Source organism: Cucurbita pepo, chromosome LG18 (genome assembly GCF_002806865.2).
Source record: "Cucurbita pepo subsp. pepo cultivar mu-cu-16 chromosome LG18, ASM280686v2, whole genome shotgun sequence".
Taxonomy (NCBI): Eukaryota; Viridiplantae; Streptophyta; class Magnoliopsida; order Cucurbitales; family Cucurbitaceae; genus Cucurbita; species Cucurbita pepo.
The window spans coordinates 6652772-6669818 of NC_036655.1; the positions used below are offsets into that span (position 1 = coordinate 6652772).

At 36.6% G+C, this 17047-nt stretch overlaps 4 protein-coding genes across 4 annotated transcripts; 2 read left to right on the forward strand and 2 right to left on the reverse strand.

Moving 5' to 3' along the window:
* Positions 1 to 49: 49 nt before the first annotated feature.
* LOC111779552 lies at positions 50 to 6732 on the forward strand. The gene is made up of 6 exons (XM_023659612.1): positions 50 to 408; positions 509 to 742; positions 1024 to 2271; positions 4104 to 5171; positions 5253 to 5339; positions 6476 to 6732. Exons 1-4 carry the CDS (start codon positions 140 to 142, stop codon positions 4702 to 4704), a joined length of 2352 nt encoding a protein of 783 aa, XP_023515380.1. The 5' UTR covers positions 50 to 139; the 3' UTR covers positions 4705 to 5171; positions 5253 to 5339; positions 6476 to 6732.
* On the reverse strand, positions 4829 to 5366 carry LOC111779554. The gene is made up of 2 exons (XM_023659614.1): positions 5191 to 5366; positions 4829 to 5094 (listed from the first exon to the last, which is right to left on the reverse strand). Exons 1-2 carry the CDS (start codon positions 5350 to 5352, stop codon positions 4939 to 4941), a joined length of 318 nt encoding a protein of 105 aa, XP_023515382.1. The 5' UTR covers positions 5353 to 5366; the 3' UTR covers positions 4829 to 4938.
* Positions 6733 to 7291: 559 nt separating the features above from the next.
* On the forward strand, positions 7292 to 8843 carry LOC111779553 (homeobox-leucine zipper protein ATHB-4-like). The gene is made up of 3 exons (XM_023659613.1): positions 7292 to 8231; positions 8358 to 8437; positions 8585 to 8843. The coding sequence occupies exons 1-3, from the start codon at positions 7887 to 7889 to the stop codon at positions 8817 to 8819; spliced, it is 660 nt and encodes a 219-aa protein (XP_023515381.1). The 5' UTR covers positions 7292 to 7886; the 3' UTR covers positions 8820 to 8843.
* A 4615-nt stretch (positions 8844 to 13458) lies between these two features.
* On the reverse strand, positions 13459 to 15736 carry LOC111780551 (cation transporter HKT8-like). The gene is made up of 3 exons (XM_023660978.1): positions 14700 to 15736; positions 13751 to 13960; positions 13459 to 13657 (listed from the first exon to the last, which is right to left on the reverse strand). Exons 1-3 carry the CDS (start codon positions 15734 to 15736, stop codon positions 13459 to 13461), a joined length of 1446 nt encoding a protein of 481 aa, XP_023516746.1.
* Between the last annotated feature and the right edge of the window lie 1311 nt (positions 15737 to 17047).

Below are 17047 nucleotides of genomic sequence, written 5' to 3' on the forward strand. Positions count from 1 at the left end.
CTCCTTGAATTAAAATAAAAATTAAAAAAAAAAATTGGGCATCCAAAAACAAACATGCGCGCGAGGAGGTGTTTGTATATAAAGACGACGCAGGCTGTGGCGAGGGAATTGGCAGTTCATTCGATCACTGGGTGCATCAATGGAGCAGCAGCAGAAGCTTTGTAGCCATAGCTGCACGTCTACTTCCAAAACCAAACGAAAGAGACGATCCAATTCCGATTTCGATGTCAATACTACTTTCTCTCTTCTTCTCGCCGCCGTCTCTACCCCTCGCAATCCCTATGCTGCCTCCTTGATTCCCAAATGCTTGGCGGAGCTCCATTTCGCTCTTCTTCCACATTCTCCACACCCTCTGCAAACTCTTCCGTCTTCAATCCTCTCTCTGCTTCCTCTTCTTATTCTTTCTGAGTAATCCATCTCTTTCGGTTCTTTTACCTGCCATTGGATTGACATATTCTGTTTGTTTCTTAATTTGTTTGTTTTTTTTTTTTTTCTCTTCTTGTTGTAGGCGCCAAGGAATTGCTTCTCGTGCTGCTGAGATTGTGGGCGCTGCTTCGCTTCTTTCGCTCCGTATGAATGAAGTGATTGCTTCGGCTGATGGGGTTGTGAGGGCTTTGATCTCGGCCTTGGCGTGTTCGAAGAGAAGGGTTGCGTTGGCTGCTTGTAATGCTGTTATGGATTTGTGCACCACGTCCTTTGGGCGGGAAAGCTTGGTTGAGTTCTCTGCTATCGAGCGTCTTATGTAAGTGTATATTGCTATTGTTTCATATGGTGCAATGGGCTTGGCTGTAAACTTAACTCTGTTCTTCATTTTGATTTTGTACCCCTGCATCTTTGCATTTTAAACAAGCACATGAGAAAGAAGGGTACGACTTAAATGCACTTTGTGCTTCTCTACAATTCATTTCAGCCATGATTAATGTGACAAATATTACGAGTTGCTGGTGTGATAGTTTGTGCCGTGAATCACAGTTATGTAAGTTTTGAGCATTTTCTTGGATAACTGAACTTAATATCTACTAGATCTGCATTTTTGCAGGTTTCAGCCTCTTCAGCGATGTCAGTTTCCATAGGCACTGTATATATCGAAAATTCTGCAATCCTGAAGGCAGGATTTGAAGGAGATGAGCTTTCAGTATCAATTCTGAATGCAGCTATAGTTCTATTGAACACTTGCCATTTCAAACATTTGGAAAAGATACCACGCTACTACTTGAAGACATTCTTGACATTTTTGAAAAAGCAATGGATAGAAGTGCGTAGTAAAATGATGCAAATTAACAAAATTGAGTGCAGCTGGCAGGAGCAATTCGAAATTAGCAATATTAGCACCAATGATTTGGCCGTGTGTATTTTTAGGCTTTCCATCAGTACCGATCAAGTTAGCAGAGTTTTTCCGGTGAAGGAAGTTAAAACGTTATTGGGTTTAAGTGGGTCGAACTTTGAAGAATTCATGCTTAACCACTGGGAATCATCGCCATGTCTCATGCAGAAATCCTCAACAACCATAAATGAAGAAGCTGATATTATCGGATCATTTGTGGGATCTATAACCTCAATTGAAACAAATCTCTCCTTTATTTCATCAATGCTTGGAAGATTAGTTTCTTGTAATCCTATTGCCTCAGATGAACTAGACATACATAATTTCTTAGAGGAGGCACGAAATGAATTGGGATTTCCTTTAATTTATCAGCAAGATATACGTGTCTTGAGAACTGATGAGTGTTTGAAAAGAGAGATACATTTCTTTCAGAAAACTTTTGAGCCATGTTGCTTAAAGGGTCCTCATTTCTTAAAGTTAAATGATGCGCTAAAGTGTGAAGAAGCTTTTAAAGAGGGTTATACAATTGCTCTGCGTGGCATGGAATTTCGGTATGAGAAGATTGCTGCTATTGCAAATACTTTAGCATCTCTGTTTGGTCAGCCATCTGTAGGTGCTAATATGTACTTGACTCCTCCAGGTTCTCAGGGTTTGGCTCGTCATTATGATGATCATTGTGTGTTTGTATGCCAGCTTGCTGGAAGCAAGCAGTGGACAGTTTTTAGTCCGCCAAAGATGTGTTTACCTCGCTTGTATGATGCTAATGAATTCCCACGTTGTTCTGAGGTTGAGAGTCCATTGGCGGTTGGAAGGCAGTTTTTACTAAGGGAGGGTGATGTATTATATATTCCTAGAGGATTTCTTCACGAGGCTCGTACTGAAAATAATGGTCCAGATGGGTCTTCTCTACACCTTACCTTTGGTATTGAGGTCGAACCACCTTTTGAGTAAGTCAATGGGAACTTTTGTTTGAATTTTAGATGACTTGATTGATTAATCTTTCTTTTGGTTTATTGCATTTCACTTCATGTAGTTTAACTATAATCTGAAGAAGTTGATGGAGAATAGTTTTTGAGATGCTATAATGACAAATGGGAAGAAATTTTCCTAGATGTGTAAAGATCTACGAGTAACCGAAGGGATTATTTAACTAAGTAGCTAGATTCACTTGAGGGGTCTTTCAATTCAAAATAGTTTTTGAGGTGTTCCCTAAATATTCTTGTCATGGTCATTAAGTTCAAAATCTCTTGAAATTGGTATCCCATCAAGTACTTTTTCTCTTATTTATTTATTATTTTTTTTGTAAAGCTATTATGGTTTTAAGGACATCTGCAATCACGGATTTGGTGAACATTAAAAGCTATGATATTTCTATCTTAGGGCTTACATATATGATGTAAAAGTCTAGACTGTTACCAGCCAGAAGTTTTGAAGAATTTTTTTTAGATCATTATAACCATTAGAAATCAATCATTTTTCATTCTAATAGGATTGAAGGCATGACACTGAAATGAGTAAGAAAGAAAATATGTTTTTAGACACAGTGATGTATGCTTAATAATTCTGTTGATTACGCCAAACGCTCATAATTCTATCAGCCTTTTCATTTGTTCTGTTGTATTATGTAAGTGCGGCTGTTCCTGTAATATATTTACTGCAGTGTTCTCCTCAGTGATATTGACGTGTTTTTTTATTCTTAATAAGCATATCCAGTTACATTTACTTCCCATCCTGATACTTGAGCACTTGTATGAACAAGGATTTCCAGTTGTAGTGCTTGTTGTCCTTATATTTAATTGGCTGATTCTCAATGTCTGAATCGGTTTTCATTCGACTCAAGAGATGGCGTTTACTTTCTTGTAAGGAATTAGCAGTCTTGCCCTCTTTGAAATCAGCTCAGCGAGTGGTGGCTGAGACATCTTCACTGTCGTGTAATTGCATCACTAACGCTGAGAATTTGTTTCAAAATAAAATGTTACTTATTTGTGTCAAATTTTAAATTGAGGCAAATAGGATAAATAAAATGTTTAAATACCTTTTGGAGTGTCTTTTTTGGTAGACCAATATATTGTACCATCTGAAAACTGAGGAACAAATCATGTGCTGTTACTAACGTGCTTTTAGTAAAGTATGGAACCTTGACATGTTTCCATGGGACACGAGCAACATTTTGGGCCCAATGCGTCTGGAAAAGCAGGTGTTTGATGCCCATAATTCATGTTGGATTCTCCATTTTCTAAAATTGGACTTTGAATTTGTGGATCCCATGGGATTTAATCAGACAGCTATTATGCTTATAGAATTGTCTTATAGCGAGAACCTTCATATGATGATCATTAAGTTATGATTTTGTGTTCTTGTGAAAATTCATCATAGTTCACTGTCCTAGTAAAAGCCTAAAATTTGTCATTATTTCATTGTTAGTTCCTGGTTGTACAAAGATTTATTGTGGTTAAGTTACATGCAAGTGCATTTTACCTAGTTATTAATGTATCTACACGGTTTTATGCCAAAACTTTTAATTGGGTCTATGACATTTTTCTGAAACTGTAGCTGTTTTAGTTCGGTTGAACGATTATTTTTCAAATCTAGTATAGAACAAGGTGACTGTTAGACTTGTAGACCACCACACCAAAGAGCATCTATTCTCTCAGCTTTCTATATTTAGTGAATTGTTTGAAGTCTCTTTTCTGTAACTTCCATAAAAGTTGCCTGGAACTTAAAATTCCCCAGGATCAGAGTATTTTATTTACTTTGTTCTCCTTTTTTCCTATTTCAGGTGGGAAGGATTTGTTCATACTGCTGTCTATTGTTGGAATTGGAAAGATAACCCAAAGCAATATGATACTTTGTTTGGAACTATGTCAGTAGAATTGCTGCACTTGGCAATTTGGTTAATTAGTGTATCTGATCATAACTTTCGAAAGGCTTGCTTGGTAGAAGCAAGTTTTCTGCCCTCAGATAACAATAATATGCTTGACCAGAACCAGAAGACTATTTTCAGTAGATTGATAGATAAAATTAGTAGAGAGTCAAACTTCTTGGAAGTGCTTGCTGGTATTAAAATTTCAGTTGAGAAAGACGAAGACCCCTTTCATCGGATGAGATGGCTTAGGCTTCTCAATGTAGATGGAAAAGAAAGTGTCAAAGAAGATCAGTGGACTATGCCCTCAATTGGTATCAGAGATCTGTTATCCACTTGTGCTACTCATAGAGAAAAGGTAGAAACTACATTTGTGGAGGTGAAGTCCAGATTTTGTAGGGAAGTTCGATTTGAAAATGCTGCGGAGTGCTACAAAAAGTTGCTCGAGAGGTTCAGAAATGTCAGAAGTCAATACACAATAGGAATGATTTCTTTGCATTCAATTACGAGTGATTAATGTGTCTGGTTCTTTGCCAACTATGTTTCCTATTTCGAGCTATTGAGTTTCATATATATTTTGGCAAGTTCCTAGCTCAAGTAAGCGCGAAAGTCTGACTTATCTGCAATGATTCTATCGTATATGAAAAAAAAAACGAGCATTTGATAGATTATAAAACAAAAGAGAGTATCTGAAGTTCAGTACACGTATGAATAGTTCATTTCATCTTTAAAGTTGATATGTTGTCTATGGCTATGGATGTTTGGGCGTCGGATTTGGATGCGTTGTCACTCCATGATAATCAATGTGGTAGACAAGTTCGCCCATACGGTCGATACTTGCTTCATATTCAGGTATGTTGGAGGAAATATCTTTTGCAGACGGTCTATTGAACTCGTCTTTGTGAACCTGCATTTTGGCATATCCATAACCATAAATAAGGAAATATCAGTACATGTTTAGGGTGGTGAAATCCATTGGCACAGGTTAGTATTTGTTTCATACCTCGACTTTGAGGAATTCAGATTCGGGATTGGAAAATGATGAACCAAGGTACTTTCTTGCAGGTCTTCCTGTGTAGGGAGGTGGAGATTGCAAACGATGCACTGAAAGAAGATAGAAGAGATTAAAGAGAAGGAAAAAGAAAAGAAAATGTGAGGATCCCATTTCTTGACTCTTATCTTCTCTAATAAATATCAGGTTATATAGATTATAGAGATTGAAAGAGATAGGTTTGGAGCAATATATAGAGGGAGCTTTTTATGCATACTCCTTTGGAGATCTAGAGTGTGTGTGTGTGTGTGTGTGTGTGAAAGAGAGATAGAGAGAGAGAGAGAGAGAGGGAGAGAGAGAGAATCAATTATTGGTCCATGGCGGAAGGGAGACAAAGACTAGCTTATGCTTGTGATTTTGTTTCTCATTCATAACGAAATAGACCCAATACCTACCAAGATAACCACCTCCTTCAAGTCATTTACGCTTTTCGGATGTTATAATTTCACGTGTTTGTTCCATGCCAAACAGAACCACTCCTGGCAAGATGGCTCACCCATGTTTTGTCCTTCATTAAGGACTCCCATTTGGTTCCTTTTACGCCTTTACTTTCTCTCTCCCCTCTCTTCTATCCTGTCAGTTTCAGGTTAATAGGTTACTCTTGTAACAGCTCAAGTCCGTCGCTAGTAGATATTGTCTTTTTTGGGCTTTTCCTTTCGGGCTTTTTCTCAAGGTTTTTAAAATGCGTGTGTTAGGGAGATATTTCCACACCCTTATAAAGAATGCTTCGTTCTCCTCCTCAATCGATGTGGAATCTCACAATCCACCCCCCTTCGGGGTCCAACGTCCTTGCTGGCACTCGTTCCCTTCTCCAGTCGTTGTGGGACCCTCCAATCACCCCCTTCGTGGCCCAGTGTCTTTGTTGGCTCTTGTTCCCTTCTCCCGTTGATGTGGGACCCTCCAATCCTCCCCCTTCGTGGCTCAACGCCCTTGCTGGCTCACCGTCTTGTGTCAATCCCCCATTCAGGGCTTAGCCTCCTTGTTGACACATGGCCCAGTGTGTGGCTCTAATATCATTTCTAACTGTCCAAATTCACCGCTAGTAGATATTATATTTTTTGGGATGCTAGATGCTCTTTTCTAGAAAAAAAAAAACTACCATTTCAAACTTAAACCCAATTTTTTGGTCAAAACATTTCCAATTTTGTTGTGACATGTGAGATCTATCTGCCCAGGTTGTAACTTGTAAATTTGAACATAAATATGGCATCTGAAGCCTCGGAGTTTTTTGGTGCAGATGGTCGGCATTCTAGTGCTGTATGCAATAAATGTATGGCACTGAAAGAGGTGTGCATTTCTCAACTTTTCAACGTGATTGATTCTTGCAATAGTTAACATCACCAATGGCTGCACTGGAGATTCCCCAGTGACAAATGATTTGAAAGGGAAGTGGTAAAGTGAATTAATCAACTGATGTAAGTGTCTTCAATCCAGGCTTCATGACATGACTTCCTTTTGTTTTATTTCTATGAATATGAACACTTCAGATCTGAATCCTTACTCGAATGACAAGATTTAACTCATAATAAATAGATACCGACAATTTCATAAACGATTAGCGTTCTTTATTTCTATTCAACAATATACTAATGTGTTATAATTTTTTTTACAGAAGAGTTCTTATTTGAGACTTTTTGGAGATTGCTCGATAGTGGAAATGGATTATAGAATGGACTAGAAAAAGGGTTGATTGCTTGAATGACTTCAGGTAAACATTCCCGATCAAAAAAATCTTAAGAGTATTTTTAAAGTCAAAGGTATATTGAAACTTTCTTTTCATAGATGGTAATATAGGGTTAAAAGAAGAGTTTAGTTCATTGAAGTTATGATATGAATGGTAGCAACATGTGTATGGAAATGCAAGCATATTATAATGTCCAATAATCATTACAAACCCAACACAAAGAAAAACCCTAAACTTATATAATTGAAATCCAGTCCCTAAGTTAGAAAATGTGACCTTTTTGGTCCAAACACTACCAACAAAAATAGACTCATAAATTTGGCAGTTTTCTTCCTCCCATTTTCAAATCNTCGAAGGTCCAATGTTCTCACCGGCTCATTGCTTGGTGTCAGACACTGATACCGTTTATAATCGCTCAAGCTCACATCTAGTAGATATTGTCTGGTTTTTATCCGTTATAATATCAATGTCAACCTCACATTTTAAGAAGTGTCTGTAGGGGAGAGGTTTCTACACATTTATAAGAAATGTTTCGTTCCCTCTCTTCAACTGACTGAGATCTCCCGATCTAAACCCTTTGTATACCAATTAGTTGATAAAGAAAATGATTAAAGAATGAAAATAAATATAATATATAGAAAAGACAAAGTCAAAGAAAGATATTGGTCAAATGCATTTAAGGAAGATCTTGGTTTGGTCTTAGGAGTCAGAGTTGTGTAACTCATGCTTTAACTCTTAAAAAATTCTTATTCTCATTCTTAAATTCTCTCTCTCTCTCTCCCTCTCTTAATTAAAACTCATTTAACAAAATTCATTCATAAACCCAATAATTAAAACTCAAAACTGATGATCATAAACTGATTCTACTTGAAACCTCCTTCCCAATTCTCTCTTAATTAATCCCCACCTTACCCTTCTTCTCCAAATCCCATCTCTCTCTCTCTCTCTCTCTCTCTAAACCGCCATGGGAGACCAAGATGAGCTCTGCAACACCAGGCTTGGCCTTGCCTTAGGATTTGGCGATTATGTTCCAAAAAAGATGCAGAAAGCCAACAAACAGCCCAAGTTCTTGTCTGACCTCTCTTTCTCTCTCATTCCAAGACAGGAATCCGCCATTAACATGCAGCTTCAAGCTAATGAACCCTCCAAGGATTCCTCCTTTGGAATTAGTAGAGATCGATCATCCACTGATTATAATTGCAACGCCATTAGTGGTGGATTAGAAAGAGAGAGAAAAAAGCTTAGGCTTTCCCAAGAACAGCTCACTTTGCTTGAAGAAACCTTCAAACTTCACACCACCTTGAATCTGGTAACCCTTTATCATTATTTCCACAACCCATTTCACCCTTTTTCCTTCTTTTCATTTTTCTCAAATACCCATCAAATTTTCTTACAAAAAAATTGAACTTTTCTCTGTTTTTGCATGGATTTGCAGGCCCAGAAACTAGCACTTGCTCAGCAATTAAACCTCAAAGCTCGACAAGTGGAAGTTTGGTTTCAAAACAGGCGTGCAAGGTTAGTATTGTCGAGGATTGTCGGGAGATTATATACGTTTATAGATAAGTAATATATCTCCATCGGTATGAAATCTTTTGGGGAAACATCTCAATGAGAGCTTAGATTTAGCTATCGATTCAAATGTTTTTTTTTTTTATCGAACAGGTCGAAATTGAAACAAACGGAAGTAGATTGCGAGTTCTTGAAGAAATATTGCGAAAGGCTGAAGGAAGAGAATGGAAGGTTGAAGAAAGAGTTGCAGGAATTAAGATCCACAAAACTTGGAGCTTCACAATTGTATATTCAGCTACCCAAGGCGGCGACGCTCACAATTTGTCCCTCATGCGACAAAACTACGAGGCCGGCCGCCGCCGTGGAGGCCCATTCTCCGCCACAATAATTTTCTTTTTTTTAGTACACAAAAAAAAAANATAACAATACAATCTTTTTAGATTATTAGAATTAATCTAATCTATGTTATGAAAAAAAAGAAGCATTTTTCCGATAAAATGATGTTTTTTTTAATGATGTTTTACTTTAAATTTGTGTCTAATAAATTTGTGATACACAAAATTGAAAATTTAGAGATAGATTATATATTTTTGAAAGTCGAGGAACTCGACAAATATAGATTTCAAAATTTATGGATTAAAAGTGTAATTTAGACGAAAATTAGAGAGAGAATTAATTATCGAGTTTGTTCGGTTATTAGCCCCGCAAAAATGAATGAGAAATTGGGTCTAAATTTATTCTTTGGTCCATAAACAAATTTCTTTATCTTTGAGTTGAAAAATATAATTTTGTGACTTTTCTGGTTAGCATATTATTATTAATATTAATACTAAAAGTAAAAAGAATTTGTTTTCATATAAATTTGAAAATAAATAAATAAATAAATAAAATCCCCGATGAAATAAAGTATCTTTAGTTGATGAAAATATCGAAGTCTCAGTTTTATAGAAATGTAATGAAAATATCAATATAGATATTATGAAAATAATAATAATAAAAATATCAATATAGATATTATGAAAAAAAATAATAAGAAAACAATCTTTATACGAGGAAACAAATTACACTAATTGAACACAACATCGATTAGCCTGATTGGATCAAAAGACTCAATACTATCCAAAAACGTGCAACACTACATGGCTTATTAATCAGTCCTTTATCAATGTCACCTGTGCTATCTCCACACCTGCAAAGTCTATGAGAGGTGAGTACGATAAATATCAGCCAGTAGAGTCAGAATTACATCGAACAATTGCCAGTATAGATGAACGTAAGCTTGGGATTAGAGACGTGCTATCATACCTACTCATCTATCCTATATTATAGGAAGAGTAACCGTCATGTTTATCATAATTACGAGCATACAACATGCATGAGATCCTATAATATGATAAGCCAATGCTAATTACAAAGTTGAAAACTCCAATCTAATTTAACGTACCCGAGAAATTAGGTTAATTTAAGTTATTTTTAATTGAGTGATTTAATGTAAAGTGAATATTTGGCATCTATAAAGTTGTGGGAATTATTTAGCTTATACCACAAAAGACTTTTTGGGTTTTAGGGACCAATATTTTTCTTTGATTTTAAATGATTGCCTCCACTAAATAATTAAACTAACTTACTCCCATTTATTACCTCCAAACTCATTTTTAACTGTGGTAAAATAAGTTTTACTTTGTGACCAAAACTTAATTCAATCCCGTAATTAAAAAAAAAAAAAAAATTTGACGGTTCACTTTTGACCTAAATATTATTCACTCGATGCCTTCTAAATCTTTTTATGTCTGCTTTGACTAATAAAATATGTCTTAATCCATTGAAATAAGTTCAGATTGTTGGACGAAAGTTCCACGTTGGTTAATTTAGGGAATGTTCCCGGGTTTATAATCAAGGAATACTTTCTCTATTGGTGTGAGACCGTTTGGGGAAATCCAGATCAAAGGCATGAGAGCTTATGTTCAAAGTAGACAATATCATACTATTGTGGAGAGTCGTGTTCATTTAACATGGTATCAGAGTCATGCCCTAAACTTAGGTATGTCAATAGAATCTTCAAATGTCGAACAAAGGACTCCAAAAGAAAAGGAGTCGAGCCTCAAGCTCATGCTCAAAGTGGACAAACCATTGTGGAGAGTCGGGTTCATCAACCAGGGCACAACAACTGACACCATTAATGCAAAATGAAGCAAATTGAAGGGAGATGGAAAGCTAAGACTTTGTTCATTAACTCCATGAACGTCTTGGCCAAGCTTTGCCTTCTCCCTTTTGTCTGAATGTCAGCTTTTAATGGGCCTTTGAGAGCACGTGGAAATCCTTCATTGAACATATAAACATCCTTCATAACTCACTGGTTATTGAAAGGAATTGATCATACGGCTTGTTGGGTTGGGTTTTATATGTACGAGAACTCGTAATATCGTGCCAACGTGAAAATAGTTTTAACGATAATTGACATATACTCGTTTAAAGATGTTCACGAGGTGGGGATGGAGAAGTCTTTCCCGTTCCTGTCCCCACCTCCTATTTCAATCTATATTCCTCCAAAATTTCATATTTACTTTTACCAGGACCGAGTAAGGATTCTGAAAGATTCACGAATTTTCTAATCTGTTGGCATGGATAAATTTGTTTATCGCTCATGCTTGTTAACCTCGAGACAGTTTTGTGCCACAAAACGGAGCCTGGGGTCTCACTGATCCTCACTTCAGCTTTGCTACTTGACTTGGTCTCGGGGCCAGGAACTTGATCTCCCCCAAAAGGAAGGGGTTGATTGACCGCCTCCGTTATGTTATTAATAGCAAATACCACTATTTCATTTCTTTGGGTTACTGGCTATAGCGGAGAGTTTCGATTTTCTATCGGAAATTCACGGGGATCAAGGTTAGAGAATATAAATTCTGACTCCGACCCTGTTTAGCTAACGTAGAGAAATCTCTCCATACTCCTTCTCATTCCTCGTTTAAACAAAAATTATACATTCTTCGCACGGTTCATAACAAGCCCGTGTAGGTTAAATAGACATCTCTTCATAAAATCGACATGAATGAGGTTGGTGAAGGGGTCTTTTTCTCCAATTCCTTTTGCCTTTTCTCTTCTTTCAACTATAAATTCTTCATTCTCTTCATATTCTCATCCTTTTTTACTTTGTGGGTCTTCACCTTTCACATCATCATTTCTAAATCATCATATTTTTACAAATGCCATTAGTAGCTAACTCCAGCCTTTTGGTGCTCTGGCTATCGGTCTTAGTCTGCGTTAGCTCGGTTGTCGGAGCTCGGAAGATGTTGTTTATGGCTCACGACCGTGTTCGAGACGACGAAAGCTTGACGACAATCAACAGATGCAAGGTGTTGAGGAACCAGCTCCATTGTTGTGAGTGCTTCTTCTTGAGCTATGAGAAGATGATCCATAATAATAATGGCTCCACTTTTGTTGAGGACAAAAGGGTGGTTCCTACTGGACCTAACCCACTTCATAATTAAGGCGTATAATTTTCACTCTCGAGTCCTTTGTGTTCATCTACATTACTCTTTACATTTTCTCTCTTCGGTTCTTTGTATTCATCTGAATTCTTTATTGTCTTTTCTCTCTCATGTTCTTTGTGTTCATCTAGTGTATGCATTGTTGTGCGATCCTAACAACTCTACAGATGAGCTTTGCAAAAACTCGCCTTTAAAAGGACGAGAATTTGAGTTTAAATAGAAAATGAGAGAGTGGAGAGAGATTTTTCTTTGATAGCTAAACGAGGCCAAGAACGGGCACGACCCCACCTGGAGGTCGAGAACGGGCACGACCTGGCCCCACCTTGCTAATTTGTGTAAATGGAAAATGAGAGAGAGTGGAGAGAGATTTTTCTCTGATACTTAAATAGGGTCGAGAACGGGCACAACCTCACTCGGCCCCGCCTAGCCTGAGAGAGAGTGGAGAAAGATTTTTCTCTGATAGCTAAACGGGGACGAGAACGGGCACGACCCCACCAGCCCCGCCGCGCTAAGTTATCCATTTGAAGTTGATAGCAATGAGTTAATTAGGAAGAGAGAGAGAGGAGAAAATGAAATCCCACCAATATGATACACATATCCCATATTTGGGAAAGGGCAATGAATTCAATAGTGGCCTGTTTTCTTTGTAGCAGCTTACAAAGCTCACTGTCTATTCAATTTCTAAACTACTTTCCCATTAAAACTTACCTTTCACCATTTACTCTCCTCTCCCTACTTCTCGATGATTTAAGAACGTTCAGACGTGTTGTGAGACTCCACATAGATTGGATAGGGAAACAAATAGGCTAATGACAATCTGTAACGGGTCAAACCGGATAATATCTGCTAGCGGTAGGCTTCAGCTCTTATAAATGATATCAGAGCCAGACATGGGGCGGTGTGTCAACAAAGACGTAAGGCTCCCAAGGGGCGTGGATTGTGAGATCCCACATTGATTGGATAGGGAAAGGGTTGGAAACATCTCCCTAACAGACGCGTTTTAAAATCGTGAGGCTAACGATCATACGTAATGACCCAAAGCGAATTGCTAACAAATATTTTCTGCTTTAACTCGTTACAAATGGTATTAGAGTCAGACACTGGTTGGTGTGCCAGCTATGACGCTGGCCCCCAAGGGGGTAGAGAGTGGAATGAAACATTTCTTATAAGAGTGGAAACCTTTTCTTAACAAACGCATTTTATAACTGTGAGACTGTCGACGATACTTAACGAGCTGAAACAGATTATATCTGCAAGCAATGGACTTTGGCTGTTACGATGAGATCTAAGCTTAGCCCAAACTTAAAATTGGAAGGATATTGTTTCGTAAGCTAGGGTTTGTGAAAAATTATGCGTCGACGATGACATCAATGACTTCATTGACCTAGCACAACACATGTATCGTGGTTCATACAACAAGCATCCAAACCATCGCAAGTAATTACAAAAGTCACTTACAAAAACTTAAATATCATACACGAGTAATTACAATTTTTTTTTTCAGTTACAAATAAACGTATTTTTCACGTGAGTTAAAGATTAGAAAAGCTTCCAAGCTCTTTGTTTGTTCATATTAAACTTCTTCAATCGTCCAAAGATCATGACAACAATAAGAACCAGCTTTCCATTGTCACTCCATTTTCCCGAAAATCCAAATGACTTGTCGACACAAACGCTCGAAGGGTAAAGTTGTCTTTTGCAGCTATATCCCATTGAAAACCCCACATTTCCATATGCACTGTCCAAATCAAATATACGTTTATCAACCCTAAAAATTGATATCGATAACTTTCTGATTCAATTACGATATAGCTACCCGACGCTCTATTACCTGATAACTTCGAAAATAACATTGAACAGACTGAAATTGAGAGGATCGTGCTTGATGTTATGTCTTTCTGTGACGCATATAATAAAGACGAAGATTATGAGATAAAAGAGTTGGGAGAAGAGGAAATTATCCATAAATTTGGCCCTTTTAATTCTCCTTTCTCCTTCATCAATCTTTATTGGCATGAAAGAAGTATAAGGTGGAAGATACCTGTAAATTTTAAAAATTTAAAATTCATCAATAAAAATTAAAAAAAAAAAACGAATTATAGAATAAATAAATATGTAATATAAAATATATGCATTATGCTCATAAGTCAAACAATTACAAATAATTAAAATGAAATTAGGACTCCTGGAAATAAATCATTGAGTGTATTATTGATATTTTAATTTATATTTATTATAAATAATAGTTGAAAGTTTGATTATTTTTCATTTTTAAAAATTAATTCTTTTTCGTATATTATTATCTATTATTTAGTAATATTTTAAAAAAAATCCAAACTAATTTAAAAATTAAAAAAATTTAAAATTGGGTTATAAATCCAAACGTAAAAGAAGAAAATAAGTCTAAATAAATAAATATATATATATATATATATATATATATATATATATATATTTATTATTATTATTATTATTATTATTATTATTTTTCTTTTTACTTTTATTTTTAAATTTAAAATCATACTATGAATCCAAACAAGTTTGAATTCATAGTCAACTTCAAAAAACATAATAATAATAAATAAATAATAAATAATTTCTTTTAAAACTTAAATTTTGAAAATGGTTATCAAAAAAACAAAAAGAATCTAGAAAAAAGTTAGTATAAAAAAAATTAAAAACAAAAAAAAATTAATGATTATGGAACGAAACCCTTATTGCTGAACCGAATGATTACCGAACCGAACCCGAACCCGAACCCAAGAGAGAAGAAAACTAACATCATGGCAGCAAAGAGAACCAAGATGGCAGGAGAGAGTATTGATAGGTCCAGAATGGCTTCACCACTATGCCTTGAATTTACGCTTAAGAACAATATCCCAACCAATTTCTCACCACAATTCAGTCCACTTAGCGCACCCGAGCTCCACTCCATCGCCCCAATGGCTACAACCTGCACCACAACAAACCCACAAACACTCCCAACCAACAGCCACGAATCCAGCTTTGGAAGCAAATGCAAGAACCCAATTTCCTCACTATTTTCCAACAAAAACCCTACAATTTTCAACTTCTTCTTCTTCACCACCTTCCCCAAACCCCAAATCGAAGCCCTCAAACACGAAGGAAACAACGTATTCCCGAGAAGCGCTTGAGGAATAAGCACGAGAAGTAAACCCAAATTCTTACGAAATACTATCATATTCTCGTTCGTTGGCACAAACCCACAACTAGCAAAAGTCGAAACCACGACAAAAACCGAAAAAGTCGTCGTTTTTAACCCTTTTTGTTTTAGAACGTCTCGTGCAGTCGGAGCGAGTTTTAGGTAAATCAAAACCATAACTATGCCTAAGAAATTGGAGAGTATGAGATAACCAAATACTACAAACCCCAAAAACTTAATGGATTTGTACTTTAATCTCTCCGGCGGCGGCGGATCAAATTTGGCCTCCAAATCAATTGGAACAGAAGCAATTTTAAGGTCGGGGAATTTGAGGTTGAACTTCCTGAATTGGAGGGCGACCATGGAGGTGAACACTTCGCCTCCTATGAACATTAGAACGCTCAAAACGATGAGCTGAGGGTCTGAAAAGGCCTCCATTTCGACAGCCGACATGCTTGAAACTGTGGCGGCGGACACGGAGGTGAAGAAAAGGTCGAGATTTTGAGGGTGGAAAGGATGATAAGAACCTGTTTTTGGCTTCAAAACAAGCAAAGCCAAGAACCCTAAAGATGAAATGAAAAGGAAATAGAAGAGATGAATCCAAAAGGGATGAACCCTAATGAGAAAACATGACAACCTTTGCATTCTCGACATTGTTTTTATCGAACAACAACGTGGGACTCAATTCATGATGGTTTTGATTGATAGTAGTACCACATATTTATAGCATCATTAAATTGTGTCCTCCCTTTGTACGTTCATCACGATTATATTCCCTTTCTTATTTTATTATTCCTTAGTTAAGATTCCCATTTAGTCTTCGGGTTCGTAGTCTCCAAACCCGCTCTAAACGGAATGAATAATGGAACTCGGGTAGAGAGACGTTTTCACACCCTTATAATGTCTGTCCAAGGTTGTAGATTCTCATTTATAGCACCAACGTCCACCGCTTGCAAATTGGGTTTTTAAAACATGTTTGTTAGGGAGAGGTTTTTACCCTTTATAATGTCTGTCCACGGTCATAGATTCTCATTTATAGCACCAACGTCCACGACTTGCAATTGGGTTCTTTTTCGAGTTTTCTCTCAAGATTTTTAAAACACTTTTTGGTAGGGAGAGGTTTCTACACCTTTACAAAGGTGTTTCGTTCTCCTCTCTAACCGATGTAGGATCTCACAATCCATCTCCCACACCCTTACACAGGTGTTTCATTTTCCTCTCTAACCGACATGGGATCTCACAATCCATCTCTCACACCCTTACAAAGGTGTTTCGTTCTCCTCCCCAACCGAAGTAGGATCTCACAATCCATCTCCCTTCGAGGCTCAGCGTCCTCTCTAGCATACCGCTTGGTGTCCACCTTCTTCAGGACTCATCCTCGCTCGCACACAGCCCACTGCTTGGCTCTAATACCATTCGACTATGAGTTAGGGTTTGCTTCATCCTCTTAATTATGAAAATTTAAGAGAGATTAGTTTATGTGAACCACTTAGAAGATGGCACGTGGAGGTTCCACATGGCAATGATGGGTGAGGTGGGGGCCATCAGCTGCATACCAGACTACCCGAATTCTCCGCCATCCTATGATTAGCGATTTAATTGTATTTTAAATATTTTATTTAGTGCATTATTGTGAGCAATTTGACTAATCCAAACCAATAATGCTATTTTTTTATATATATATAAATTTTTTTATTCAATTACGGAATTTAGATCTAATCAATCATAATTTTTTAGACTTTAATCATTAGCCTCGTAAATAAAATTATAAATTTACATCTTTATTTATACGTATAGCTTAAACCTAATTTAATAAGCATCTCGTATAATTATTATTTAATTATTGAAAATTAAATTTATAATTAACTCAAATATATATATATATATATATATATATATATATATATATATATATNATATATATATATATATATATATATATATATATATATTAATTAATTCAAA

What these genes read in the sequence shown, in the direction of transcription:
- LOC111779554 (XM_023659614.1), bottom strand. Translation starts at nt 5,352, where the DNA reads ATGGGATCCTCACATTTTCTTTTCTTTTTCCTTCTCTTTAATCTCTTC. An exon ending in CTGAATTCCTCAAAGTCGAG is followed by an intron (nt 5,095 to 5,190) that starts GTATGAAACAAA and finishes GCCAAAATGCAG; the next exon opens with GTTCACAAAGACGAGTTCAA.
- LOC111780551 (XM_023660978.1), bottom strand. Translation starts at nt 15,736, where the DNA reads ATGTCGAGAATGCAAAGGTTGTCATGTTTTCTCATTAGGGTTCATCCC. An exon ending in GTTCTCTTTGCTGCCATGAT is followed by an intron (nt 13,961 to 14,699) that starts GTTAGTTTTCTT and finishes TAAAATTTACAG; the next exon opens with GTATCTTCCACCTTATACTT. An exon ending in GTTATTTTCGAAGTTATCAG is followed by an intron (nt 13,658 to 13,750) that starts GTAATAGAGCGT and finishes TGATTTGGACAG; the next exon opens with TGCATATGGAAATGTGGGGT.
- LOC111779553 (XM_023659613.1), top strand. Translation starts at nt 7,887, where the DNA reads ATGGGAGACCAAGATGAGCTCTGCAACACCAGGCTTGGCCTTGCCTTA. An exon ending in TTCACACCACCTTGAATCTG is followed by an intron (nt 8,232 to 8,357) that starts GTAACCCTTTAT and finishes ATGGATTTGCAG; the next exon opens with GCCCAGAAACTAGCACTTGC. An exon ending in TTTCAAAACAGGCGTGCAAG is followed by an intron (nt 8,438 to 8,584) that starts GTTAGTATTGTC and finishes TTTATCGAACAG; the next exon opens with GTCGAAATTGAAACAAACGG.
- LOC111779552 (XM_023659612.1), top strand. Translation starts at nt 140, where the DNA reads ATGGAGCAGCAGCAGAAGCTTTGTAGCCATAGCTGCACGTCTACTTCC. An exon ending in CCTCTTCTTATTCTTTCTGA is followed by an intron (nt 409 to 508) that starts GTAATCCATCTC and finishes TTCTTGTTGTAG; the next exon opens with GCGCCAAGGAATTGCTTCTC. An exon ending in TCTGCTATCGAGCGTCTTAT is followed by an intron (nt 743 to 1,023) that starts GTAAGTGTATAT and finishes AATATCTACTAG; the next exon opens with ATCTGCATTTTTGCAGGTTT.